Source organism: Ischnura elegans, chromosome 5, assembly GCF_921293095.1.
Source record: "Ischnura elegans chromosome 5, ioIscEleg1.1, whole genome shotgun sequence".
Lineage (NCBI taxonomy): Eukaryota > Metazoa > Arthropoda > Insecta > Odonata > Coenagrionidae > Ischnura > Ischnura elegans.
This window is the reverse complement of record NC_060250.1, coordinates 34,548,629-34,576,524: the sequence shown is the minus strand read 5'-3', so window position 1 is coordinate 34,576,524 and position 27,896 is coordinate 34,548,629. Positions and strand designations below refer to the sequence as shown.

The window sequence follows — 27,896 nt, the reverse complement described above, 5'->3', positions numbered from 1 at the left end:
CTTAGTAACGTATGGAAACCCGTATTGAATAAAATCCGATTTGCTAATACCAAGGGCCAATCAGAGGGAACCTGACATCCCGGCACGTATATAAGGCGAACACCTTCCGAGAAATGACACTCAGCCCTGAAGATGGAGTACGACTCGTACCCCGAAACGTCGGCAGCCATGGAGATTACCCGGTGGAGAACCCGAATAGCCTTCACCATCAGTTTTAATAGTTGGCAATTTTTAAGGGATCGTTTGTTAAACCAAGAATGAGAAATATTTCTAAGCCCAAATAACATATGCAGGTAGTCGAACATACTTGAATTTTATTTAAAAATGGAACCGCATAATCAGCAGCTCGTTAAGTACTGAAAGCAAACTTCAGTCCTACATAAATGTCGTGAACAATCATGTAACCTCTCTGATAAGTATCAGCTGGCTGATGATGAAATCTGATGGTGAAATCATCTGCATGGTTCAAGCATCAAGTTGCTACAAAATAATTAAATGGCACACCTGGGCAGATTATCAGGTTAAGCGCTTGACACATACTTTGTCAGTCCCCTAAGTACCCACCGATAAATATGAGCAAATTTAAGTATCAGTAGTTGGTGCGAAAAACAAAGTACCCGTGTGTCATTTTCATGAAACTTTAAAAATATAATCTTTTAACTGTGATTCATCACCAATTGACAGAAATATCGATTTTCCCCGCAATATTTTTGTAAATTGCACTGACAATTTACAAATTCTTGTGGGAGTATTTGAATAAGTATGGGTAAAACGTTGAAGAATATACATCATGTTGACAAAAAACTGTTAAAATTCTCTTATGCCATCAGGATCACTGTAAAAATTAGTAAAAGGATCACTGTAAAATAAGTTAAAAGTAGGCTTATCACCATATTCTAAGTAATTGGCAAAAATTGCTATAATTGATCTAAAATCACCTTAGTCATATCAAAATGCATTCCGGTCGGGCCTAAAAAACTTAGAAATTTAGCATGCATGCTTTCGCGGATCCCTCTTGAAAACATATACCCGTGATTATTTTGACGCACAAAAGTCAATCACGAAGCCACCAGGATAGCGGGAAATTTTTTGTTTACAATGGTTTCAAGCAAGAATTGAGAAAACCCGGATATTGCGAAAATTCCGCAGAAAAAAATCATTCGAAATTTCCGGCATTCGAGCCAGGATCCCCCAATTCCCGGTCAAATTCTTTATCCAGTAAAGCAACCGCTGCGTCAAATTGGAAATATGTGGACTTCACCGGACAATTTTTTAGTCCATAGTTACGTTGACTTAACTAGTTTAAGCACTAGATCGAAAATCTTGGGATCCAGGTTCGAATCCCAGTGAAGCCGAATATTTTTTTTCTCTGGAGAATTTTCGCAAAATTGTCCATTGCGGGTGACTCCTTAAAAGTTATCTCTGTGGCTATTCCCGATATACTTTTTAAAAATCCGGATACTTGACCCGTAATACGCATCCTTATCTCGACATCCAAAACAATTATGAAGGCTCGCAGGTCACTTTCAGCTGAGTGCGATTGAAAAATACCAGGTCGAGATTGCGAGGCGCAGGCATCAGGTTCAAACGAGATGGCCCGAAGATTGTAGCCCGTCGATGACTATCAGCTAAGCAGAAGTAGGACAGGGAAGGAAAGGGTATGCGAGATTAACCACCAAGGTTTAATTATCCCCTTCCCGGGTTTTTTAGGTCGCGTCTACGAGATTATAGAAGAGAATCAGGCGTTGAACCGCTCTTTTGAGGGGGTGTTTTGAGGACTTTGTCCCCATGTTTGTGGCCGAGACTTCAAAATAAAACATTCAAGATTCTTTCACTCTAGAAAGGGGTTAGGCAATTTTTTAAGTATCAAGATTGAAGCTCCGTTTGGTGGGAGATATAGAAACGAAGGAACGGAAATCAAATGAGTCATCAAACATTTCCTAAAATTAAGTCGGAAATGAAGGAATCGCATGGTTGAATCATGTGAAAGTTAAACAATATCGACGATCAAGATCACGTTTTTCTTAGAGCGGTAAAAATACTACGTGAACATTTCCTTCAGTAAATCTCATTTTCGCTTGTTAAAGTAACAAAATAGTGGTTTCCGGCGATATATTGTGGAATTTGCTGAACATTTTGAACGAATAAATTAAACTTTGTTTTCCCACAGAATGTTTTCATTACAATGCGACAAAATTTTTTGGCGGTTAACGTCATATTCTGTGGAAAACATAGTTTAATTTATTCATTCAAAATAAAAATACTTTTAATATTTTGAGAAAAATGAGTTATTTAAGCCATGGATCCACGTGTAACACATACGATGCACTCACAAGTAAGACATACTTTCATCAAACTATTTGTAAGTACCACTCAAGTTTGAGTGACTTTAAACGACGCAAGTAATTTTCACGTAAATTAAATTTACTGTGCATATAAAAGACAAAATAGAGTGAATAATACAAAAAATTATATTCTATCCGAATATCGCCTAAAAAAAATCAACATTCACCTGCAGAACTGAATAAATATTGTGTCCTAATATCGAAGTTTACTACCTGAAATTTGACAGCTAGTATGTGTAACATCAAACTAAGCACCACTCAAGTTTGACATTGAACGACGCATAGATTTTCCATGCAAATTAAATTTACTGCGAATAAAGAAGACAAAAGCAGAGTGAATTATCACCAAAAAAATTTGGTTCAAACAGAATGTCGCCTAAAAATATCAACATTCACCTGCAGAACTGAATAAACATTGTATCTAAATATCGAAATATCCCTGAAATGTTACAGCCAGCATGTGCTTCATCTCTCCCCCAAAAATGGCCAAGCAGTAAGCCACAGTCATACAAGAAGCAAAATTTAGATTTGATACGACCACCTGTCAATATTCTGATTCATTTGACGACAACTTATTTCTGTGAATGAACTCACCTACAACTGAGCGGGACACTTGTTTTTCAAAAGCCCCCTGCTCCTATATTTAATTTTGAATCCAATCCTACACCATTATGCACACACTTGAACGCTTTTCCAAATTTCTTCACCTCCTCTACAGGGGCCGTATTATATATACCATACAAACCCTCCAAGACCTAAGGATTCTTCGTAAAAATGTATAATGTACCAATTGCTAAAAATAATTTAGAAGCGACAAGTTATAAAGCTTTTGCCACTGGAATAACTGCAAAATATTTGTAATTAATCATACATGTTTACGATTGTTTGCACAAAATATTTAACGCCAGGAAACGATAGCCTCTTAAACCTCTTTAAAATAGCCTTTTATACAGCAATTAATCTCAGAATATATTCTCAAAATCAGCTATATATTGATTATTCACGAATAACTTAGTTAATATCTAACTCAACAAACCGCATAAATAACACAAAGAATCGCAAAAAAGTATACTTTCTCAAGATCGTTGTGCCATTTTCATTATTTCGACATCAAAAAAATATTGATAACTTATTTTCACCCAGAACACTAATAATCGAGAATTGAGTACTACTATTACTTCTACAAATGAAATATTAAAATAAGTTTTTCACCATAAGGCCAGAGGGCTTCGTTATTTGACGCAGATCATTATATATCTCCACTCATGAGAATGATGATATTAGATATTCATTCGCAAAAACAAAGAGAGATTGTGATGACAATGACACACTAACTAGTAGATAGATATACTAATTGACTAGGGATACATGAATCCATTACGAAATATACTATGGAAATACAAATATATAAAATAACTTTAAATTGTTTAACGACGAAGTATATTGAGAAAAATTAAGGCATTTCACCCTCTTAAAATATTATGCTGGGGAAGTTAGTAGACGCTTCTTTTAAGAAGTAGAACTCGTTCGAAAAAATGTATGTAAAATGTATGGAAAAATATGTGTCATATGTCTTTTGTTGCTGCTATATTTTCGCAAAAGTGTTAGAGCTACTGGAATTCCAAACGCCAAAAAACTGGATTCGAATATCGCCCGCAGTGTGTTTCGCTAAACATTAAACTAGATTTCAAATCCAAGGACTCTATCACCCAAAAGAAGGATAGATTGTTCTGATTCTCAGTGAAGACATGAAATGCAGGTGATTCCTTAATTAAATACAGGACAAATAAGCCAAATTCATTCGCTACAAATTCACGATAGGCTGAAAAAGAGACTCATGAAATAGACTTACCAAAGAGGTCACTGTTGGTGCCATGGGAACGATTATCATTCTCCCGATCTGTCGATTTTTCCTCAAGATTCTGGTTTTCAATTTCATCCACCGTTTCGTTCAGCAGCTCGTCAATCTTCTGTGCGTTTCTGTAGAATTGTAAGAAAACTGTTAGGATTTTTATCGGGGATACGATATATCCATTAATCAAATGTCCACGCCATTCGTAAGAATTCTTTTCTATTTTTTTGAGAGATGGTATCAAAAATGAGCTAATGAAATCGATTGTATTGTGTGCGACAAAGCTAATAATTGAACTGAAACTTCACTAGCTGTAGAAGACCTGTAAATGCGAGGCGTATAAAAGCTGAAGAGGATCTACGAGCAAAGTTCAAGCGTCCATTGAAACCTTCACTAAACTAAACTGGATAGCCAGATCGAAATAATTGCTAGAATCGTAATTGTTGGTACTTTCACACACCTGCCCGGATATGAATTATACACTACTGCCAAAAGCGTACCTCCTACAATTTCTAGGCCAACAAGATTCACTTCTCCGACATTATTAGTCTTCAAGCGATAAACGCATCGAGGTGTTTACTAGCTCACCACAAGCAACCAACCGTAAGGCTACCCTACTAGCACTGAGATCAAGGTATGCCGTTTCCCGAGAGACTAACCATGCTACACAAGTGACTGCTCGTAATAGCCTGTTTTCTGCACGCTGACAACCATACACTTATTGGGTTCGAGGCGGTCAAATATTGCATGAATGAGAATCCGGTGCAATGAAATAGATGGAATTGAGAGTCACTGGGGTACGAGAAGGAAATGTAGATGATTCAGCCGAAACCAGCCCCGCTAAAACGCTGAGTAATACCGAAGCTTTACGTCTCAACTGACGCAACGACAAATACTCGCTTAATGGGAAAATGAGGAAATTTTTAACGTATAAGCTGCCAACTGCCGGCCACTTGGAGTTTTCGAAGCGCTTTCTATCTATCCACAAGTAATACTAAGCATCCTTATTTTTTTATTTTCTCTAGTATAAAAAAATTTAAAAAACATGGAATGTCCTATTTTAAAATTACATGACTAACATTATACTAACCCCTCCAAAGATATAAACTACATTCGCAATTTCACAAAGTTTCTTCTCAATGATGAGTTCTCTCTGCCGAAAAATATTGTTTTTAAACTTTTCTAAAATTTAGTTAGAGTAATTAACGTTAAATGAGGTTTTTTCTGGCACTGAAAATCCTTAACTGCTTACCCTGAAGTTAAACAATAAATATAGGCATTTACATGAAAAACAGATAATGAATACAATCGCCGAAAGGTAATTTTAACTCGGGTTCATTCAAACAGTGGAACAAAACATTTTCAATGCTATGGAAAAAATATTTTAATTATGGTAGTCCCTTAAAATCAAGATCTCGTGTTCTGGAAAACAAAGGACATTTGCATTCGATGACGTTTCATCTCCGTTTATCTAATCTGATAGTGTGAAATCTATTCGACCTGCGACACGAAATATTTCTGTGGCAAGCGTCAGATTTATCTAAGATAACTCAAACAATAAAAAAATCAATACCCGATAACTGCGGGGCCAACTTTTTTTTTATAATTACGTATCTTAGAGAAGTTGAACAACAGCATTCGCTAACAAAAAGGTAAATATATATATATATATATATATATATATATATATATATATATATATATATATATATATATATATATATTGTATTTTTGTAAAAAGTCAGCAACCACGAATAACGTAAGATATGCATTGTGTGGAAACTATATTTCGATTGAAAGCTTGTCCAGTGAATTACCGGTAGTAATTCCATGGGATACATGAATACTTAATGATGATGAATTAGTCTTTCATCGAAATGTCAGAAAATACGTCCTGTCTCATAAGGTGTATGGTCCTAAAACCCCTCCATCGAAGTAATTTGTCCCTCCAAAAGTTAGAGAAATAACGAAAGTTTCCATAGTGCAAGCATTGAGTACCTATTGAAAGATGTAATCCTGGTTGTTAGGGAAATAAAATGAGATTCTCGAAGATCCGCGAAGGTAGAAGAGTCCAGTGGCGTAGAGAGGGGGGATTTAGGGGGAACCCCCCTCAGAGCTCAGAGAATTTTTTTAAATTTAATCCATTTTACTTAATTGGATAAATATTACTTATAGAGTAGTGTAAGGATTAATAAAATACCACTCAGATAGCCGTAAAATGCACCATTTTGAACCACTTATCATAAAAATGTCTGGGGGAGGGCACCCACACCTCCCGCTTACCCTGGCGGGTATTACATATCCCCCAGACCCCTCAGTATTAATTGCGCCTAAAACCCCCACTAGCCTTAATTCCTAGCTGCGCGCCTGGAAGAGTCGTTCACCGAAACGTCTCTTTACACTGAGAATATGACCCGGTGGGAGACCAAAAACCGATTCATTTACGTGTGGATGAATGCTTCACGGGATTTCCAACATGTGACCAGCTCTATCGGAGGCGACGTTTCAGTGGAAAACTCTGCCATCATCAGGGCGTTGAGTGCTGGGCTAAGAACTGTCCGAGTAATTATTTTTGAAGGGGATCGGGTTGGTGTGGTTGCTAGAGTGTTGGCTTCCCACCCGGTGGGCCCGGGTTCGAATTCCGGCAGCGGCAGAGAATTTTCAGAGACTGCCCGATCCCTGCTTGAATGTTGTGTGGAGGACATTTCAAGCGCAACACTCCGTCCGTCCGATGGGACGTTAAGCCGTGGTCCCTTTGGCGCTTTTCGTAAAGAGCAGGCTAATGCCGACGCCAGGTCTCTCTCCACCCTTCCTTACCTACCCTTCCCTCATGGCGCAAATGACCTCAGATGTTGGTCGCCTCCTCCAAATACCATACCAATTATTTTTGAAACGTCAGCTCTGTTAGAACACCTCATATGGTGGGAATCCCGTAAAGCATTCATCCACAGCGTGCATCAGGAAAGCACCAAGTCTCATATTAGGTTCCTAAACAAATTTAATTCCCATTAAAGTTGTATTGGTCACAATAAATTAATAAAAATCGCCTGTTACAGAATCATCTGGTAACTTAAATTTTATCCTTCGCGGGGAGTTTGCGCTGAAAATCCTAACACTTCAAAAAGAGAATTAAAAAATAAAAGAACTCGTGAATTAGGAATTGTGTATTCATGTGTCCTTAACCCCGAGCGAAGTTCCGGAGGGGCCCTTTACAACCGTGGCTTCATTAACAATTCAGAACGGCATCAAAATTAATGCGGTTGGGAATTTCGCGACGGGAGGAGGAACTCTACGGCGGCATTCAATGCGACAAGGGCCTCGTGAGCGAAGGCCACGAACTCATTCCAGCAGCGGTTGAAGGCTTGGAGCCAGCATTTTACCGTATTTGAATATTTTGAGGATAAAATTTCTCGCAAGCAGCCCGAGGTGAGATTCAAAATTTCATCGTTCACTCAGCAATTCATATGGATACATGATCAATCATTCTAATGATAAAAAGATAATACAAGTGATTTGGCTGGAATGCGGCGAAAAAAACGATCTTTCAGAAATTCTAATGAAACATAAGAAATTCCATATGTACGTCATCCAGTTTACATTGTACATGGAAAAAAATCTCCATTCCACTCAAGGTCACTATCACTATCATGACAAGTCCTGAACCACGGTCACTCTTTCATCACTTATAATATTAACGTCTTTCGGGTGGCTACTTTAATTCTTCAGAGAGTCAGACTTTCCTTTCTCTTTCACCAAAAATGCAGAATAGTCTTTTTTACATTTTCCACGGGAAGACGCCTTCAAGACGGGAAGAAAGGAATTTGACTCATGAAAACTACGCGGCTGTTACCTGGAAATGCAATAAAAGTTTTCAACACTAATCGTGGAAACATCTCAGAGATTATATCATTATTTTGAAGAGCAAATATTAAAGTTTTCCTCAAATAGCTTTCGGAACTTTAACTTTAACTTTCGGAAATCTTCATTAGAGGAGTGCATCGCTGAAAACTAGTCTGAAGCATGGGCGCACCAAAAATCAAAACTATGTGGGCGGGGGCAAAACTAGCCGTAGTCGTTCAAGTTGTAACTTTTTTGCGCAGAAAAGGTTAATGAAACCAAATTTTTATGAAAATTATGACAGCAATTTATTAGTTTTTATAATTATTTGCTTGAAAAAATATTGATTTTTATTTTAGTTCCATGTCTTATACTAATATCATTTTTCTTCAAAGGGAAAATTTGTTCATAACTTTTGTTTTGAACTAAATTTATTTTCGCTTATAGGGGGGGCAGTGCCCCTCCCTGCCCACCGCTGGGTACGCCCATGGTCTGAAGAGAATAAAACCAATATCATCCACTATATACTCAGTACTACAGGATGCAAACTCGATATTTACGATTAGTTTTGCACTTCTTACATCTTTTAAGTCATATATTTATTGTTAGTAATCAATTAACGACGCAGAGACAATCGGCGTGGACGCCGGCGCGGCGCGCGCCGCAAAAAAAGTGACGTCCGGACTCCGTCACCGTCGAATGTGGCGTCTATTCCTCATGAAACAATGTCTACCCTGTTCTCCTATTATAAATATAAAACATTCACTTCTCAGCACGTGGTTGAAGTCCATATTTTCAATGTCGTAGTATTTTTTTTTCATTTCTGTCCCCTTTTAATAATTAATCTGCAATTTACAGCGTTATTTGTATCTTTCGATGATATGTTACCTCGTCGTATTATTTGCTCCCACTATTCTCTACGTCGCTTAAATTTTTAAACCCGAGTTTAAAATTAATCTTGTCTTAAATGACAAAATCCATTATTTCAAATTGTGTTCCAGCCACAATTAGGTAAAAAAATTAAACTTGCGTGCGCACTTTATTGGAACGCCTCAGGGAGCTGCTCCAAAATAGAATCTTTGATATAAAATTTTCAGTTCATCCTATTAAAACTGTAATTCCACGTAATTATTGGAAATTGAATGTGAACGGTCTACAAAAGCCGATATCAATAAATACTATTTTTTCTTTCGAGAGAAAAGAACAGTTTTCTACCCAAATAATCGGAGAAAGGTGGAACCGTTTCATTATTCATTTTTCGCTTTTTTTCTCCGCGGAAAAACCACTTCGATAAATAAACGCGCATATCGATCGGAAGGGGAAATCAGGCCACCATTTTGAATACGATTTCGCGACAACTTCACCTCCCCCCCCCCCCCCCCTCTCTCTCCCTCTCAACCTCGCGCAATCGTTCATCGTCCCCAAACGGACGACGACTTCAAAAATAAGTTTCGCCGTCTTAGAGCAGAGTATAGGAGAGGAATTAGTTTTATTTCAAAGCTTTGTCGCGAGATTATCTTCTTCAAAAGCCTCCTCGGCCTCTTTCTGCTAAATACGACTATGAATTTTTAAAAAAAAATCGTTGAAATTAACATCTACATCTACGAGGTACCGTGCAAATCACCTCCAGGATGTGTGGCACGGGGTGATTCCACACCAGGCATACGCCACTCATCCTAGCCTTAATCATAAACGCGCTCGCTTGCCGGACACAGGCCAAGCACACAGGAGAGCAAGACGCAGTCAGACCAGAAACAGGGAGAGTGCCAAGGACACAAACATGCCACCATACAAATAAAACTATTAGTTGGTAAAAGAAAACGAAAAGTTAAAATAATATAAGATTCATGAATGAAATCATGGGCGTACCCAGCGGAGGGCAGCTGGCCCCCCTAAAAGCAATAGCAAATTTAGTTGAAAACGAAATTTTTAAAAAACAAAATTGCTGGTTTAGTATGAAGAGAATTACTTGTTACGATCGTAAAAATACGCACAAAATAAGAACTTAGATTTCTCACAAAAACCTCCGTTCAAATCGAAATCCAAACTTGTGCACTGTCTTAGCACGGATGAAAAACCTCAATAATTCGGTTGCCAGTGGCCCTGGCTTTAACCCTGAGCGTTGTCACGTACCACACCCTATTAAGGAAATTAAAGGTAGGCAAGGGACCAATATACCCCACCCAGCCCTTTTCGAAATCCCTCTGACTCCTCCAGTCCTCGCATTTCGCGAGCACGCCGCCGGCGCAGCGGGGCGCTCCAGTCGCGTCAAAAAGGGCCACTACCCCATTCCCCTCTCTCTCCGACAGAGGGGCGAATTAGCATAAGGGAGCGATACCTATCAGTGAAGGAATTGCAGAGGGGAGGGATGAAAACACATGCAGTGTGAGGCGAAGGATTTTGTGGAACGGGTGTAAAAAAAAGGAGCTGGAAAAGAACGGGCGAAAAATCTGTTTAATTATAATTTTTCTGGGCCAAATGGACTGAGGAGGAGGACGAATGAAATGGTTGGCAATAAAACAAGAAAAAATGAGCAATAAGAAAGCGTGGTAGAGTCCAAAATTTATCCAAAGGGGGTTTTGATGTGGGATGCTGCGGGAAATCGATTGTTTCGAACGCTATAGCACCTTGGAAACCAGTTTGAAAACACCTTTTTCGGTGTTTCAAGCATAAACCGTAACTGGTATAGTCTTATTAAAAGCCTATGAATTTCCTTTTATGGGTACATTTAACCAAAACGAGAGGTACGGTAAAAATAAATTGACTGATCTCCATTCAATAGAAAATATGAACAATTGAATATATTTACATCAGTTAATGAATTAGCAGATATATTTGAATACTTCGCTGCTCAGAGTAACAAGTGAGTGATGCTGCAAATTCCTCTGCAAATTCTGAGATAATTTGCTTTCTCATATGCATAAACCAATGTCTCCAACTTGTGCCAAAACAAAAGTTCAAATTGTGAAACGTTCAAATTGTGAAAAGCCTCTTCCCACGTCCCTATGAATTGATTTCCACAAACACATTTCGTTCATTTTTTATGATTTCTAAAATTTTCGCTCCTGATTTAAAATATATATGCACTGAAATAAATTGCCTGGCACTATATTTAGCAGATATAAGGAGTTCACCAAAAGCCGCCACTTAATTTACAAACCTATTCAGGCACTCATCATGCCGAAGAAAGAGCTTTTGAAAATCCAAATAACAATTTTAAAAAATCAGTTGAAATATCACTTATGTTTGAAGTACTTGACTAGTTGAGTGCATAATTTCAACGGGTCTCTTATTTAGTTTAATATATCTTCTTTATAATTATTTGTTAGCAGAGTTAATTACACACGAGTTAGCTTGTCGGGTATTAAATCAGAGGCATTCAACTGCATTCCATGATGCTCTCTTCGACTTTGAATTCATCTCCCACCTGAAAGTCGAACTAGTATTTTTATTCCCTTTACTTAGCTTCTAAGCACTATCCCAATACGTTTCTTTCCTATTTCAAGCACCGTTTGAAGTGGAAGAGGCTATAATCATGAGAAGTGAGACGATAGAGGGTCTTTGAGGGAAAAATAAGAGCTTTGGTCAAGTGGGCTGACCACGGAGGACGGGGCTGCCTAAGCAAGAGGCCGATGAATGTTGAGCGACACGCACGCCATAGGCGGCCGTTTGCCCGAATCTCGGAAATATCTTCGCGGTTCGGTGGGTGAATATAAAGTGTCGCGCGGCACGACATCGCGGCTATTTGCCGCCCCACCTCTTCTTGGGGCCGACCCACTCCCCTAGTCCCGCTACCGCTGCCACCTTACCCCAACTCTTCCGACCGACGGCCGCGCTGAGATTTTCAAAAGCCTCTGGAATCCCGACACCAGCAACGTCACTTGCGGCCATGATCTGGAATCCTTTCTCGGACAGGTTCTGCAGCCCAATATCTTGGATCATCGAAAAAGCTTCAATAATACGCTGAAAAGGGGAGGGAATGTAGTTATGTACTTGTAGAATAAGCGGAAATACGCACTTCCTGTGTCGGTGATTATGTCTCTATTCTGTCTGATTACGGAATAAAGAATTGTGCAGACAATGCGGCAAGAGGACAATAGAAGGCATGATTTCCGAAAGGGCACAAGACCACTTGGCTATAATTCAGGATGAACCACATAATTCTAAATATTTGGAACAATTATTGCCGTCGTATCGATTTGCTCAAGATAAGATATTATATATAGTAACATATCTATTCTTGGATGAAAGTTTCTATCACTTTGTAGTTTCTAAGATGTACAGAGCAAGTGGTTCAATTAAAAACTTCACAATTGGCTTGAACTGTTTCATAATGCAAGGCTTCAATTACTCCGGGTTACGAGGTCTAGTTAAAACCGGGCCTCTCAACAACTCAGCCAACAGCAGGCACGTAGCCAGGAATTTAAATTGGACGTTGCTTTGGCGATCTGCGGGTAGGTCATATAATATTTAATATAATAATAATATTATTATTACTATTATTAATAATATTTTGTTGTCAATGCGCAATCATAGGAAAACCATAAATTTCAGTAAGTCAGCCGTATATTTCGTTAAATAGAGCTATAAGATACATTCATTCAGGGGCGGATCCAGGATTTTTTTCTGGGAGGGGCACAAGCAAGGCCGTATTCAGGATTTTGTTCTGGGTGGGGCACAAGGATACCTCGTAATACAAAACGAACGCAATGATAATGGGATCGTATTAAAAATCTTGCATATTTTTGAGGGTCTGGGGGGGGCATGTGCCCCCGTGCCCCCCCTCCCCCCCTGGATCCGCCTATGCATTCATTGTTCGATACTGGCAGATATGTAACTACGAGGTGTGCTTAGAAAATAACGGGAACTAATTTTTAAATTTCTCGCCAGTTTTGAGAGTACGATTTAAAAACTTTTTATTATGTTGGTACGCATGCCCCTGAAGTATGATGAAATTTTCTACTATATAAATTGTTTGCTTTCTCTGAGGCAGCCGCCAAGGTCAGACGTGTATCTATGAGCTCGGCTCATACTTCATTGCTTGTTCGTGAATTTTTGGCCAAAACCAAGACTGCGGTGATACCCCAGCCTCCTCACTCGCCAGACATGGCTCCGCGTAAAATCTTTCCAATTTCCAAAAATAAACAGAACCTTAGAGGGGCGTCGTTTTCCATTCGTAAATGACATCGAAATAAATCGCCAACAGAGCTAAAGCCTATCCTAAAGATCGAGTTTGAAGGCCGTTTTACACGGGGCACGGAATTGCGCAGGTTAGAGCTGCATTAATTTCTAAAATGGCGTGGAATTGTGCGAATGCATGAACGAAATTAGAACAGGGGCTATTTTTCCGTCTCGCATCCACGCATTCTCGCATGTGTTCTAGCAATTCACCGCTTTGCACGACGCAATTTTGATTGCGCCTTCGCACGTACGTCAGATTGCGCAATTCCGTGAACCGTGTAAAACGACCTTCAGAAGTGTTTCGAGGATTGGGAGAGGTGCTGGCACAAGTGCATAACATCTAACTTTGGAGGCGACAACAATGATGTGGACGAATAAATAAACAGTTTTTTCTCAAAGAATTAAATTTCCCGCTATTTTCTGAACGCACTTCGATTGGGGAAAAATGGTATGTCAGAGGATAACTGTCCTTGAGCGAATGATTCCTTCTTCAGAAGCATCGCTGGTAGTCGCCACAAGGAGAAATAAATTTCGGAGGGAGAGCTGAAGCCCCCATAGTCTCACCGGGCTACGTGACTGTCCGAGAGTATTTAAAAATGACCATGTAAGTGAATCAAGACCACAAGTAACATTGATGAAAAGTACGAGTCACAATCGAGACGACATTGGTCGCCACACTTCCATATTTTTTCTTTTTTTCTGTCATTCCGCATAATGGAGCGCCGCTGTAAGCCTCATACACGATGCAGGAATTACCAGGAAGGAAGTTTCCGAAGAGCTATTGCTACCAAAGTGACGGAAGTACTCAGTGAAATTTATTCCGACTCTCCGTTGTCAAGAGCGAAATAATGGGTCATCTGGCACTTTTTATGGTCTCCTTCACTTGATTGTTTCCCTTATGAGGGATACATATCTTGGTTTTAATGTGAAACACGCCACTAAGCCATTTCTTCCGAGAGAAAAGATCTTAATCCTTAAGAGAAGGATTAACTGGAAAGAGTAACTCTAGGTTGCAATTTGAAATTAATTGGCGGCAAAAATGAATTTTATAAATCGATTATTCTGAATGAAATAAATAACAGACATCCCTTGCCATTAAAATCGTAAAAATTTAAACAATTGGCACATGATATAATGCTGAATGTGGCCAAAATTGTCTCCATTATCAAAAGCATGCATTGTTTCGATGCGAATAAAACTATTTTTTCGCTCATTACTTTCAATTAGAAGTCTTTGGATGACTATATCTTTTCAATTTTTGCCAATAAATGTAACTCTGCAACTGTATAATAGAGTAAAAAGGTTACCAAAAATTGAAAATCAAGCACATGATTTCTCACTAGAAATGTGAGCCCAAGAATTTTAGAAAAACAAGGACAGTTTAGGCAAAAAACTTACGACCTAAGACTGGAAATGTAACAGCAAATTAGAACTTATAAAAGCTGATATAATTTTGGTAAAATAATCCTCAAAAATGTTTCTATCACTCCACTAATTTAAAATTCATTGATAAAGGACAGCGGAAATATTTACCACGATTAAAAGCAATAAATTAATGATTGATTAGTTGTAATTTGGAAATGGATGCACATTCTGATTCTTGATTGAATTTTTATTTATCTTTAGACTCATCAAGATGAACTTACGGGGGCTGAATTCCATCCATTGGATGATAACCTCATCATTACGCATGGAAAGGGTCACTTGGCGTTCTGGACAAGACGGAAGGATGGGTTCTTTGAGAGGACAGATATTGTCAAACCGGTAAGTGTTTAAATTTAATTTTAATTACATAGTCTTGATGTCAACCAGTGTGCCGCCTCTGTCACGTCTTAACGACTGGTATTAACTGCTCACCCACTCGACGAGATATAAAATGTACAAAAATATTTTAATTGTTTCACAAAAAACCGCTACTTTTCCCTTATCGCCTAATAGGGTAGTTTCCTTCATCAAAGAAAACGAAAGGCATTGATTGCGATTCGTTACCCAACATTAGTGTATTCATAATATACAAATTATTAGTTTAGACGAATGTCAATGGACACTTTTAACCTCATTCGAAAAAGGCCTGATTGGTGGAAAGAGAGCTCAGGGGAAACATCTGTTAACAATCACTTATTAAAATTGCATATGGTCGGAAAGTTTCCTTCGTATGATACTGTACAAATAATCCTTATTTAAGCCAAGCGCTACCTGCTAGCACGATACTCTGCTACCTGCTAGCAGCCTGCATCGTAGCGGCGCTCATAGCCTCGCACCAAGGTGGCCTTACACAGCGGTAGCCGGAACCAGAATGACGTCACACAGGCATTTTCCAGCATTCATACTAACAAGCCGTCACATTTTCGCGCGCTTGAAAATTTTCACTTTTCATTTAATCGCGAAAAATAGATATTTTCATTTAAAAATCTAAAAGCTTGAAATACGTACTCCAGGAGTAATAATCTTTCGATTTAGGCAATTTTAAAAAATAGAAAACCTCCATTGTGCCAATTCGTTAATAGCCTTCACTCCGAATTTTTGGTCTCACAGTTTCAAAATTTCGGCTAAAAATGTGACAATTGTCAAGTTATCCGATCAGAATGTGCATATTCGTAGTTATACATGTGTACCAGAATAAAAATTGAATTTAAAACATGATATTCCTGCTATTTTCCCGTATTGCATGGATAAGCTGGCCTTTTCCGCTACCACCTATGATATCCTTGTGTGTACGCAACCCTCAGCACGATATTGTCTTGAATACCTTTAATATCTACAATAAATGGCCCGTGTATGAAATATTTCCAGAGGTGACCGTGAAAGTAGGACACAAAATATCAAGAAAAGCTATATGTAGTTATTTCTAAGGGCATATTGCAGTAACAGTAATTGTGATTTGTGACTGTGAAATGTGTGTGCCTAATATTTTTCCCTATCTTAGTATTCTACTGAGAAAATCAAATTCAGTGCCATTATAATATTAATGAAATCAAAATTTTGTTTCCAAAGGATCAAGCATCATCGCGTACCCATGTGACTTGCTTGCAATTCGAGGCAGACGGCGATGTGGTCGTGGGTGATGGTGATGGATTCATCACCATATATTCCGTGGACTCGGATGGGTCTTATTTTGTGCGACTGGAATTTGAGGTAACTACATTTTTCTCATCCAATAGATAAATTGTCTTAATACATTGAGTGCCGTCCGCTAATTTTAAAGTCCTACTGAAAAATCCAGCCATTTTTACTAAATTCGCAATTTTTTTTTAAACACTAGCATCAAAAAGATATTTATATCGATGAGTATTTGAATAAAAATGGACTTGGCTCTTCTTTATGAATGAGTTGAATAACATTTATTGCAAACTGTTAAATATATATTTTAATAATGAAAACCTACTGTTTTTGAAAAATAAAAAAGTTGCAACAAATGATGTACCGCCATAAAATTCACAATATTTTTATTGCGCTCTATTTGAACTATTTAAACCATAGAAATCATACAAACGCATTGTTCCAAGCAAATCACTCAAAATCCTGGATGACAAAAAAGGTCACTGCACCCTCAACGAACGGTTCTTTCCTCCAAAGAATTTTCACACAACGTAGGCTTAGAAAAGGGCTCTCCCTCAAGACGAAAAGTCTTCTGTAAGAATTAAAAGAACCCTTTTTCCATCGAGCAGTTGATTTTTGAAATAACAGAACCATTTAGCAGTAAACTGGAAAAGTACCATGGGCGAAATATTACAGCTTCACGCAAACAAAGTCAATAAAATAGATGGACGTAATATTATGTCCATGGCAATCCTAACAAGGATTAGCAGGACGTAATGTTACGCCCATGGCACACAAAGTGTTATGCTATTAAGTTTTTGAATGATCTTCCGAGCAATAAAATGGGGGATCTATTACATACATTTCTCAAGTAAGATGTCAGACAAAAAATTATTGGAAGGGAATCCTGACTTACAGTGATTTAATTTTTCCTATTATTGTATTTTCTGTCATCTAGCCTACATTTTAAATGAAATATCAATAAGGTCTAACACTGGCAGGCATACATTCAGTGCATTGGATTTGATAATGCACCAACTCAATTAATTATGCATGAATAATTCATAAAATTGGAGTTATTAATCACTCCATAAAATATTTGATTTTTTAAAATTAATATTCATATACACATTAACCTGCAGTAACTAATGTGACATCTGATTATTCATATTTCATTATTTGAAATTTAAATATGTGTGATAAATTTTGCAATTCTTGGTCAATTCATTCAATATGAAGGTATAGGGTGATATACAAAATTCCATATGCTAAAATATACTTACCCACTTTATTCTTCAGGCACACAACAAGGGGATTGGCTCCTTGGTAATGTTATCAGAAGGTACTCTGTTGTCCGGTGGAGAAAGGGATAGAAAAATATGTGCCTGGGACTCATTACAGAACTACAAAAAAATCACAGAAACAAAGGTGAGTTGTAAGGCATCAGAATCCCAATTTTCATCATAATTAAAAACCGTAAGAATAATATTCATAAAAAAAGAAATAATTATTTAAACTTGCATATTTAATCCAGGCGATGACTTTACAAACAGCAGATGAGTTTTAAACTCACATAAATTACACTGAAAGAAGAATTTCTCACAAAATCAGTGTTCAAACCAAAGCCTAATATATCAGAGCTAAAAAGGTGCTACATGATACATGAATTCATGCACCCTGATAAGAAAGCCATACCAATCTACTTATAACGTCATAATTGGAAAAAATATTAAGAAGAATAAAACATATATTAAGGAATTTTTAATTGTACCATGTTAAGGACACTTAAAGTCTATATAACTTATATTAGAATTCATGTAAATAATTTAAAATACAAGAATTTTTTTATAGATATTCATGTTCAAATTGTTCATTCATATTACAATTGAATACCCACTTCTGAGAAAAAATGGCAGTAACAATTTACTTTAAGAACATCGTTGGCCAGAAATTGCATAACATCTTTCAATTACCAGAGCAAAAATATCAGGGATTTAATTTTATAAGTTATGTATCATTTAACATAAATGACAGAAATATGTCTTACCTTTAGTTACCTGAAGCAGCTGGAGGTGTCCGAACTATCTACCCACAAAGACCAGGCCGCAATGATGGTAACATTTACGTTGGAACAACCAAGAATAACATTTTGGAGGGATCTCTACAAAGGAGATTTAACCAGGTGGGCCAAAGAAAATAAAATAATATTTGAATATGCAGAAATATTAACGCTGATGGAGTAAATTTTGCATCTCTTTGTGAAAAGTTTGTTCCGCATTACCAAATTTCTTTATTTATGATTCACCAAGAAACCTTGGTGACGGTAGAGAGGGTTTTAATCCTCCCCCCAAACAAGGTCAAAACATACACTAGATAAAACTAAAATTTTTGGAGGGAACCACCTCATACTATTAAATTAAAAATTTCTGGCATATATTTTTACCTATTTCAGCTAGTTAAAATAAAAGTTATTTTTAAATTTGGGGCCAGTTTTTCACTTTGCTTTTGTTGCATTACAATAGAAATAAAATACTTGGAAAATGGGGTAGACTATCACAAATGCACACAAAGGCATAGTAAAATCCTCCATATCAATTAAAATACCATCTTTTTTATCCAATTCAGCCTAAAATCACCTTTTTATGAGTCTTTTAAATACAAAATTCCTCCACCTATTCCTTGTTCTTTTTTCCAGGGCCAATCTCTCCACCTTAGTTATGTGCCCAAGTTCAGCACTATATTTTAGAAAATTTACGAATGATTTGAAATTTTTTCAGGTTATTTTTGGTCACAGCAGGCAACTATGGGGTTTAGCTGTCCATCCAGATGATGAAGTATTTGCAACAGCCGGACATGACAAGTATGTAGCCCTCTGGAGGAAACATAAGCTTGTTTGGAATACACAGGTAAGACCATAAAATAATAAACCTTTTCACAAATGACATTCTTCCATAGATAAGTAGGTTTTATTAGACATTATCCAAGCATCACCTTCGACTGATTGACTCCAATGGTTTGCACTCTTTCTTCATCACAATAAAATTCCATCATAGTTTTAATTCACGAATATCACACATGACGGTCCATACGGACATTAACCTAGTGTTTAACCAGAAAAAAATGTAGCAGGGAGTAAAATTATTCAAGTTACCAAGCTAAAAGCAAATATGCCTATTTTACTACTATTGACTGGGGAATACATTCTGTATTTCACTGAGAGTCACCTATGCAATTCTCCCCAATATATGAAGTTACTTTACTATTTATAAAATGGTGTAGAAGTGGGAATTGGCCAACCTTTGGAAAATTTTAATGATACATACTGCATTTCGGAGAGCACTACTAAGAAGGAATTATTCACATTTTTAAAAGATTTACTAAATTTTTATGTCCCATCAAAAACCGTTCTAAGATAGTTTACTACCCTTACTGTTTGCTTTGAGGCTATGTATTCCTTAGTGGGTACTGAATTATTAAAAAGTCTCATGGGTTAGAATACAAGCAATACACTCTAAAAGAATGATGTAACTACATGCATATCTAGAATTTAATTTCTAATTCATATTTCAAATCTTATTGGTCACAACTTGCCTCCCAATGATTAGGCAACACAGCATACACCATGAGAAGGGTAAGAAAGTCATAATGAAGCTAATAGACACAATTCCAGGTGAACCTATGTCAAAAGCAGTTCATCTTAGGTTATTTCAATCCAAGGCTGCCCACACTGACATTGCATGGGGGAATATTATCTTCCCCCAACCTCCACTTAGTATTTAACTATTCTGAGAGCATCGCTGAAGGGCCCCTCTATGACCCTTGGTAAGGGGAACCCAGGGAAAGTTATCCCCTTGCTCTGCTCAGGATGGCCCTGCTTGTATCAAAAGTTTATTTTTAAAAGTAGATTCCATTTTTCACATGTCATTCTCACTAGTAATGCATTTCAGAGAAATAATGAATTCTTCAAACTTGATTAAAACATTAAACATTTACACTACATTTAATGCTACCCATCTAGGTATTACTCTTGTGGAGGTTATCTTTATAACGAATTCCAACCGAATAAATCAAGAGTGATAATTTATTTACAATTACAAATTTCACCCTGCTCTTATTGATAACAGTTAAATTCCTTGGGACTTCATGGTAAGTGAACAAACTGATCTATTGGCATACAAAATGCTTTGAAGTTTTTTTTGGGTCATTAAAATCAATTTAACCCTTTTGCTGTCAGGACAATTTCCCTTTTCACTCCCAGAATGCTCAAGCCTAAATCAAGAATGCCAGAAGTATTCAAACAAATTCTTTAGTTTACATAGAAAACTAAATATTCTAAAAGAAATACCATTTCATCGGGAGTGATAAAAATTAATAGAATCTTCAGTACATATACATAAGAGAAATTAACTCAAAATACAATATTTTTACAGGGCCGATATATTGCACCTTGAGCATTTTTAGGCAAAACCTGAAAACCGATTAATTTGGCACCTAGAGCGTCTAAGGGTTAGCAGAGAATCGTTTGGCAACTCTCAAATGAATTTGGGATATGTGATTGAACTTCACAACAGTGGCTAAGGCTGAACCCACTCAATAGTTTTTGAGCACATTGTGATTTTACAGTTCACATCTGGGTGAGAGGTATCACATTGGAACCCTTATAAATAATTCTCTATTATTTCCAGATACTCTATGAATGTGTATCATTAGCCTTCCATCCATTTGGAGTGGCATTGGCTGCCGGCAGTGCAGAAGGTCATCTGGTCATCTTGAATGCAGAGACTGGGAGTCATATGGCAACGTTACGTGTGTGTGGATCTCCCCTGACCTGCATCTCCTACAACCCAGGTGATATGAAGTTTATTTGAATCATTGCTATTTGCTCACTAGAAGACTAAACCAACTAAAATCCTTTGAGCGGCTCACTTCAACTTCCATGGAAGGGGGTTCACCCGTTACATTTCCTTTCCCACCTGCGCAATATTAATTAACCTACGCCAGTGTTTCCCAAACTTTTTCGAGCCACCATAAACCTATAGTCAACGCCCCCCTAATCGGTATCTTTAAAATAATAATCAGAATCATATACTAATTAACAAATGAGGAACATTTTGGTAATTAAATTTAAAACAATGACTAATTAAATGACTAATAAATAATTAAGTTTTTTGTGTCGTGAAGTTGCACCAACGATAGACCAAATGAAACTAAACCCCTTCAAACGTTTCCCTTGTGCAAGAAAGGCTGGAAATATTTTTCAACAGTTCTTATTTTAAAATGTAAGAAAATACATGGTTTAAATTACTTCCATACACGGGAAACAAAGTAAACTTTAGAAGCGAAGTTTGAAAATGAAGACAAAAGGAAGGTTACGGAACCTTTGCATTTGTCACATTGTCAGGACCCTCCGGTGCCCCCCTGCCGCCATCTTGGCACTTTTCGCCCCCATAGACTACAGCAACCCCCCCCCCCAGGGGGCGGTATCACCCACTTTGGGAACCACTGACCTATGCTGTAGGCACTATTAATAGTTCAATTCTTTTGAATCTCAGATAATATCTTATAAATATAATATAAATTCTTAGTATGAAATATAATATAAGTGTAATCTCAATGAGCACCTCTAAGGGAATAGTAAAGTATTCACAAAAACCAAAACTTGAGGAAACTATGAAAGGAAAAGTATGGAGAATTATACATTAAGAACTAACCCAAACTGCATAGAGGTGCGAATCAAACAACTTTTTTCGAAATTCAAAGTTCGACACACACCAAAATGTAGCCCGAGGTACCAAATGAACAGAGAAAAAAATTTGTTCCAGTAGTTGGACATCCTGCAGTGGCCCCAAGGTAATTTATGTTGAGTGTATGCAATCCGAAATACACACCCTCTTTTTATGCTATTTCAGCTGAAAATGTTGTGACTTAAATAGTTTTTTCAGCCTATTCTGCACTATTCATGTCTGAAATTGTAGAGGTAAGCCACAAAGATCAAATCCAGAATCAGCTGAAAAAATTATTATATTATTAAAATATAAGTAAATTTTGTGATTTAAATAGTTTTTTTTCAGCCTATTCTGTGCTATTCACGTCTGAAATTCTAGAGGTAAGCCACAAATATCAAATCCAGAATCAGCTGAAAAAAATTAAAATCATGGCATTTACAGCCAAAATAGCGTAAAATGAGGGCGTGTGTTTCAGGTTGCCTACGCTCAACATAAATTACCTTGTCGCCACCGCAGGATGTCCACCTACAGGAACAAAACTTTTTCACTGTTCATTTGGTACCTTGAGGTACATTCAGTGGCATAGCCAGGAATTTCGTTCGAGGGGTCCAAAAGCAGGGGAGAAAATTTTCGAAAAATAGGGTACCATAAGTATACTATATAGTATAGTATACTATCTATAGAGGGTTTGAAACTAATTTTTAAGTTTAGTTCAAGTGACTACTCTTTTCTGTTATTGTTAGACAAAAAAAGAACAAAGCTGTATGCATACTGATTCTTTTCCTTCTTGATTCACAGTTGGCGATGCAATAGCAATTGGTTCTCAAAATGGTAGTGTATACCTTTTCCGAGTTTCACGTGATGGCTTTTCCTACAAGAAACTTAACAAAATGAGAGGCAATCAGCCTTTAACACACCTGGACTGGAGTACTGATGGGAATTTTCTACAAACAGCCACAGCCGATTATGACTTGTCATTCTGTAAGTATCACAGAAAAAAATTGATAAGACCCATGAACAATGCCAAAGCTAATGTAATTGAAGTTGTTATGATGGTCCATTTCACCATTAAAAATAACCCATATACTTCATGATGATGAGTCATGGTGTCCACTACATTAGTAATTAATTCCCTGAGATTTAGAGATTTTCAAGGGGAATTGCTTTGAATTCTAGGGTGCAATCCAGTCTCACGATTAGCATTTTTTTTGCAAAATATCATTCATAGGTTACACAGTACTGGCCACCAGAATAATAGCATTCAAGTTGTGATTTTAATGCCGGACATAACATTGTGAGATGATAGATACTGATCTACACGAGTATGTTGCCTCAATTAGATGAGGATAAATAAGTTATCAACATATTCCATACAACTTCAGCTCACATATCAACACATGACGAAAAAAACAATGCAAGCATTACCACATCATCCTGGTCTTAATTATCATTCATAACATGGAGGACACTATTTTATCACATCCTCCAAAAGATGTCTACCATAAATGCTTTCAACACGGTAGCAAATTTGACACCATGAAACCCTTCTGACATAGACACTGCAATGACCCAGAAATGAGGTCCAATATCCTAAAAGTTCTGCCAACTAGTTTCCAAATGTGAGCTATTAGAATGTGAATAAGCGAAGAAAATATTAAGCAAGCAACTACAGTGCAACCTCGATATAACGACACCCCACGGTGCACTAATAAACACTCGCTATAGCGAATTGTCGCTTTACCGGAGGTGGAGCAAATAATAGCCAATATACCTGTTGCAAACAGATATACAGGAACAGGAGTGGTGCGGCGACAGATAAACATCTATCCGATAAACGTAAGCATAAATCCAGACGAAAGGCGATGTTTTTTTGCATCACTAAATTTCCTTACTCAAATAACGACTAACTATTCAAACAATTTATAAGCGCCGCACTGAATAAAAATCATGCAAAGCATTGTTTCGTCAATCATTATATTTATCGAACGACAGTTTACCACATAAATTTGAGACTGAGCACTCCATTAACATCATTTCTAACAGATCGCTAGCAGTTACAGAGGTTAAGGAGTCTTGATGAAAGTCTTACGGCGGTGAAACCCTCGCTATGGCGAGAGCCAACACCGAAAGGGTCTCGTAAAAACGAATTTTTTAACACACTCATTATAGGGTCAATTGACGGTGCATCGGCTATCTCTCGTAATAACGGGGGTGTCGCTATAGCCCGTACTCGCTTTAACGAGGTTCCACTGTACATATGTATCACGACAGAAAATTCTTTTTTGCGGAAAGTCATTTGGAAGATAAGCTTTCACCAAAGGGATTTAGATTCCTGGGAAAATTAGAACAAGTATCTAATATAAATTTTATTTACTCACTTTGCTATGGGTGGATTGCAAGAATTCAACCTATTTGGCTGGTTTTATTTTTAATGATAAGTTGATAAATCTTTCATCAGTTCAAAATCTGCAATACCTTTTCTTAAGCCATACACTAGCTCTTATTTATTTCCCCATCCCAACTTTTCCTCTCTGGGTCATTTTTCTGGATTCACAAGCTATAAAGAGACAAACAATATGCCTCTAGCTAGGTACTATCTAAGAATCAAATTGAGTACAATTTAAGTTAATGGTGGCCTATGGGCATTTCCTTATGTGCCATCCAGTGCCAGCCAGGAGTCTTCAAGCAGCCAAACTCATAATTTTCCACAACAATACGAGTGATGCCCCATGCTAGGTGGAAATTCTGGTGAAGAACTATTTCTCTGTTTTCTTGGAGACAAGAAAATGGCTATTGGAGCATAGATACATACATATATATGTATATGTTTTACACAGAAATCATGTCGGGTTTCCTATGCATCTTAGATTAATCTTAAGCCAACTCTGCCAACATGTAAACAGGCACCAATGCATGTGCCTTCTCTACCATAAGTCATTTAATTCATGAATTTCTCCTGATTAGTAACACCATTTATGCCCAAGGTGGTTATCTGCCTTTTGCTCACCTAGCTTTTAATACATATGGTCTTTTAATGATAACTCTTCACATCAAAACTCTTGTCAGAAAAATTTGGAAGAGTAATTTTGATAATTAGTAAATAAACTGAAGAAGTATTTTTTTTATTTCACCATCTTTTCCAGTCTTTATACATTTATAGGAAATATATTCAGAACTGGATATAGAACATACACGTCCCCAGGTTCAACCTGTGGAGTGGGGTTTTAAAGGGATGGATTCTGGAATATTGTTCACGTCAATGGGCATCTTTTTTGGAGTACATAGAGGTTCCTAGATGCAAATCCTAATCTTAAATCTGCCCCTGAATGTACATTAAAATAATTTAGGTGGTTTTTTTAATATTAAAAGAAACTCTCTATAAAATGTGAAGAGTTAACTGCAATACTTAATTCTTTAAAGCATGAATGACAAAAAATTAGTTAATTCAAATCTAGAGAGTCCACTGAAAATTAATTACATAGTGTTACTATAGCATTAACATTTCAATCAAATTCATTCTTTGTGCCTCCTTTTAATTGAAATAACTGGAAAATTACAGGGGATGTTCGGGCACTCTCACCAGAGAAGAGTGCACTAGCAATGAAGGATGTCAAGTGGTACACTCAAACATGTACAGTGGGATATTTGGTTGCAGGTAAGCTACTTTCTTAATTGATGATTCAAGTACTCAGCACATAAGGTAAAACCTCTTTATATCATAATGGAGGGGACCAAAATTTGGGCATTTTGATGTATGGAGGTTCGCTATAGAGAGGTTTCAGTGATTAGGCACCATTTTTTCATATTCTTCGGAAATGAAAGGCACTTCTGTCTATTAAACAATTATATTTATGTGTTTAAATAAACATGCATGCATTAGTGAACATATATTAAGTACTTATATAATAATTACAGAAAGCGAGTGCATGATTTTTACTATGATTTGAGAGAAAACGATGTGATCTCTTTTAATTCAAAAGTCACTTAAAATTATAAGGATAGTTGGATACCTTTTTTCTTATTTACTGTTAAGTATATGCTCTAATACGGAACAAAATGGCCACAACTAATTATTAACATGAAAATTACAGCATATTAAAGATGTATAAGAAAAAAAATAAGAGTGAAACATTTATAGCTGAAAATGTCACTCCAAGTACGTAATCGCAGCTGCATTAATTGTCTCTAGTTGTCTGGGTACGATTTGCAGAGGTAGTTAGGCCATCTCGAGGGTGTCTCCTTGGTATGATAAGTGGAGGTTTTATAAGATAAATAGGTTCACTACAAAGAGGTTTGCCTATAAATTTACATGTAATTCTGACGGGACTGTAGGGGTGGTATGAAGTATGGAGGTTTATGATGTAAAGAGGTTCACTACATAGAGGTTTTACTGGGCTATGTAATTTAAGACTGAAATTTAAATGATTCGGCAGTTTGAAACATTAAAGAGCAAAATTGATGCAAATGTCAAGTGCAGAGCTATCTGTCAAGTAGTGAAGAAAGTCAAATCCATCTAGATATACAATCAAATTCAATTTACCAAGACCTATAACTAATAACTTCAGGCTTTACTTTGTGAAACCTCTCCATATTGGAAGTAAGGAAATAAAACTTTGTAAGGTTCACTGTTATTTAATTATGGGCACTAATGGTGCCCATAATTAAATAACAGTGAAACTTACAAAGTTTTATTTCCTTACTTCCAATACCTAGACCTACATTGTTCAAGTTTTTTGAACCCCGTAAACATGAAAAATTGAATGAATTTCATTGTGCATCTATTTTTCAGGCCCCTTCTGGGGAACTAATCAATTTTTTTTACCACACTCCCTTGGCCCAAATACAATTTGAAATTTTTGGTTGATTTCAAATGATATTCTGCCAATAATGTACCATTATACAAATAAGCACATATGTACTCACCAATGAGTACACTTTCATGAATTTCAAAGTACACAATATCAACTGTGTTCCAGGTGTATATGGCAATTTTTTCCTTTTTTCAGCCTTTCCTTGTATATTCACCCTAAACTTAACCTAATCAAACCTAACCTAACCTTGTCAACCTCGGCATGCCATAAGTATGCATGACAAATATGTTGAAAACAATAATTCAAAGATAAAATTAATATTTTTCCAAAGAAATTGAATTTTTGAGCATAAAAAATGAAATTGACAGTTTTATCTATGTGATGAAATATGCAACCCCTAATGTCTCTATCTATGGTCAATTGCAGCACCCACTCCATAAAAAAACATTAACCTTTTCCTACCAGAGCAGGCAAAAAAATAATTCTATGAATGAGGTCAACCTTTTCAAACCACATACTGTATTTACTAGTGTACCCTGCTTACTGCCATTTTTTGGCCGGCTCGTGAGGAAAAAAACATCGTAGCGCTTTTTGGGTGCGGTCCAATGTAGGTACTCATGATTCGTTGCTAAATTGATAAATTTACGTTACCCTGGTTAATAAGGTTGAATTATGTTGCGAATGTAATTTCTGCAAAGGTTTCCTAGTTCAATGCTAAACTCTGAAGAAATAAACGAAAAGAATTTGAGGGAAATTGGTACGCGGCTTACATTAAAATTTGTAGGATTCGTGTAAGCGGTGCATCCCCCTTTTTTCACCGGCTTTTCCGGATAAAAGGGGCGCGGCTTCTACGATATAACAATATCTCTCACTTATATCCTTGATGTTGGTTAACATAAGCCATTTAAATCAATATTAATTGGTTTTACAACCTTTTAGGTATGTGGAACAACCGCTACTATCCCATGACTTCTGTTATCGTAACAACACATCGGTCTTCGGCCCATGATCTATTAATATCTGGAGATGCTGATGGACATTTACGCCTGTTTAGGTAAGTTTTCTAGTTTAATGTTTTATAACATAGTCTGATAGGAATCATAAA

At 37.0% G+C, this 27,896-nt stretch overlaps 1 protein-coding gene across 1 annotated transcript in view; it reads left to right on the top strand.

The window, feature by feature from the left end:
- The window catches only part of LOC124158695 (echinoderm microtubule-associated protein-like CG42247), a 162,789-nt gene that overhangs the window by 133,250 nt on the left and 1,643 nt on the right, over positions 1 to 27,896 (top strand). The window contains exons 9-17 of the mRNA XM_046533929.1: positions 14,842 to 14,979; positions 16,210 to 16,350; positions 17,554 to 17,682; positions 18,308 to 18,436; positions 19,032 to 19,160; positions 20,940 to 21,102; positions 22,779 to 22,961; positions 25,540 to 25,635; positions 27,731 to 27,845. Coding sequence (XP_046389885.1) covers positions 14,842 to 14,979; positions 16,210 to 16,350; positions 17,554 to 17,682; positions 18,308 to 18,436; positions 19,032 to 19,160; positions 20,940 to 21,102; positions 22,779 to 22,961; positions 25,540 to 25,635; positions 27,731 to 27,845 — 1,223 coding nt within the window. The remainder of the gene's footprint in view (positions 1 to 14,841; positions 14,980 to 16,209; positions 16,351 to 17,553; positions 17,683 to 18,307; positions 18,437 to 19,031; positions 19,161 to 20,939; positions 21,103 to 22,778; positions 22,962 to 25,539; positions 25,636 to 27,730; positions 27,846 to 27,896) is intronic.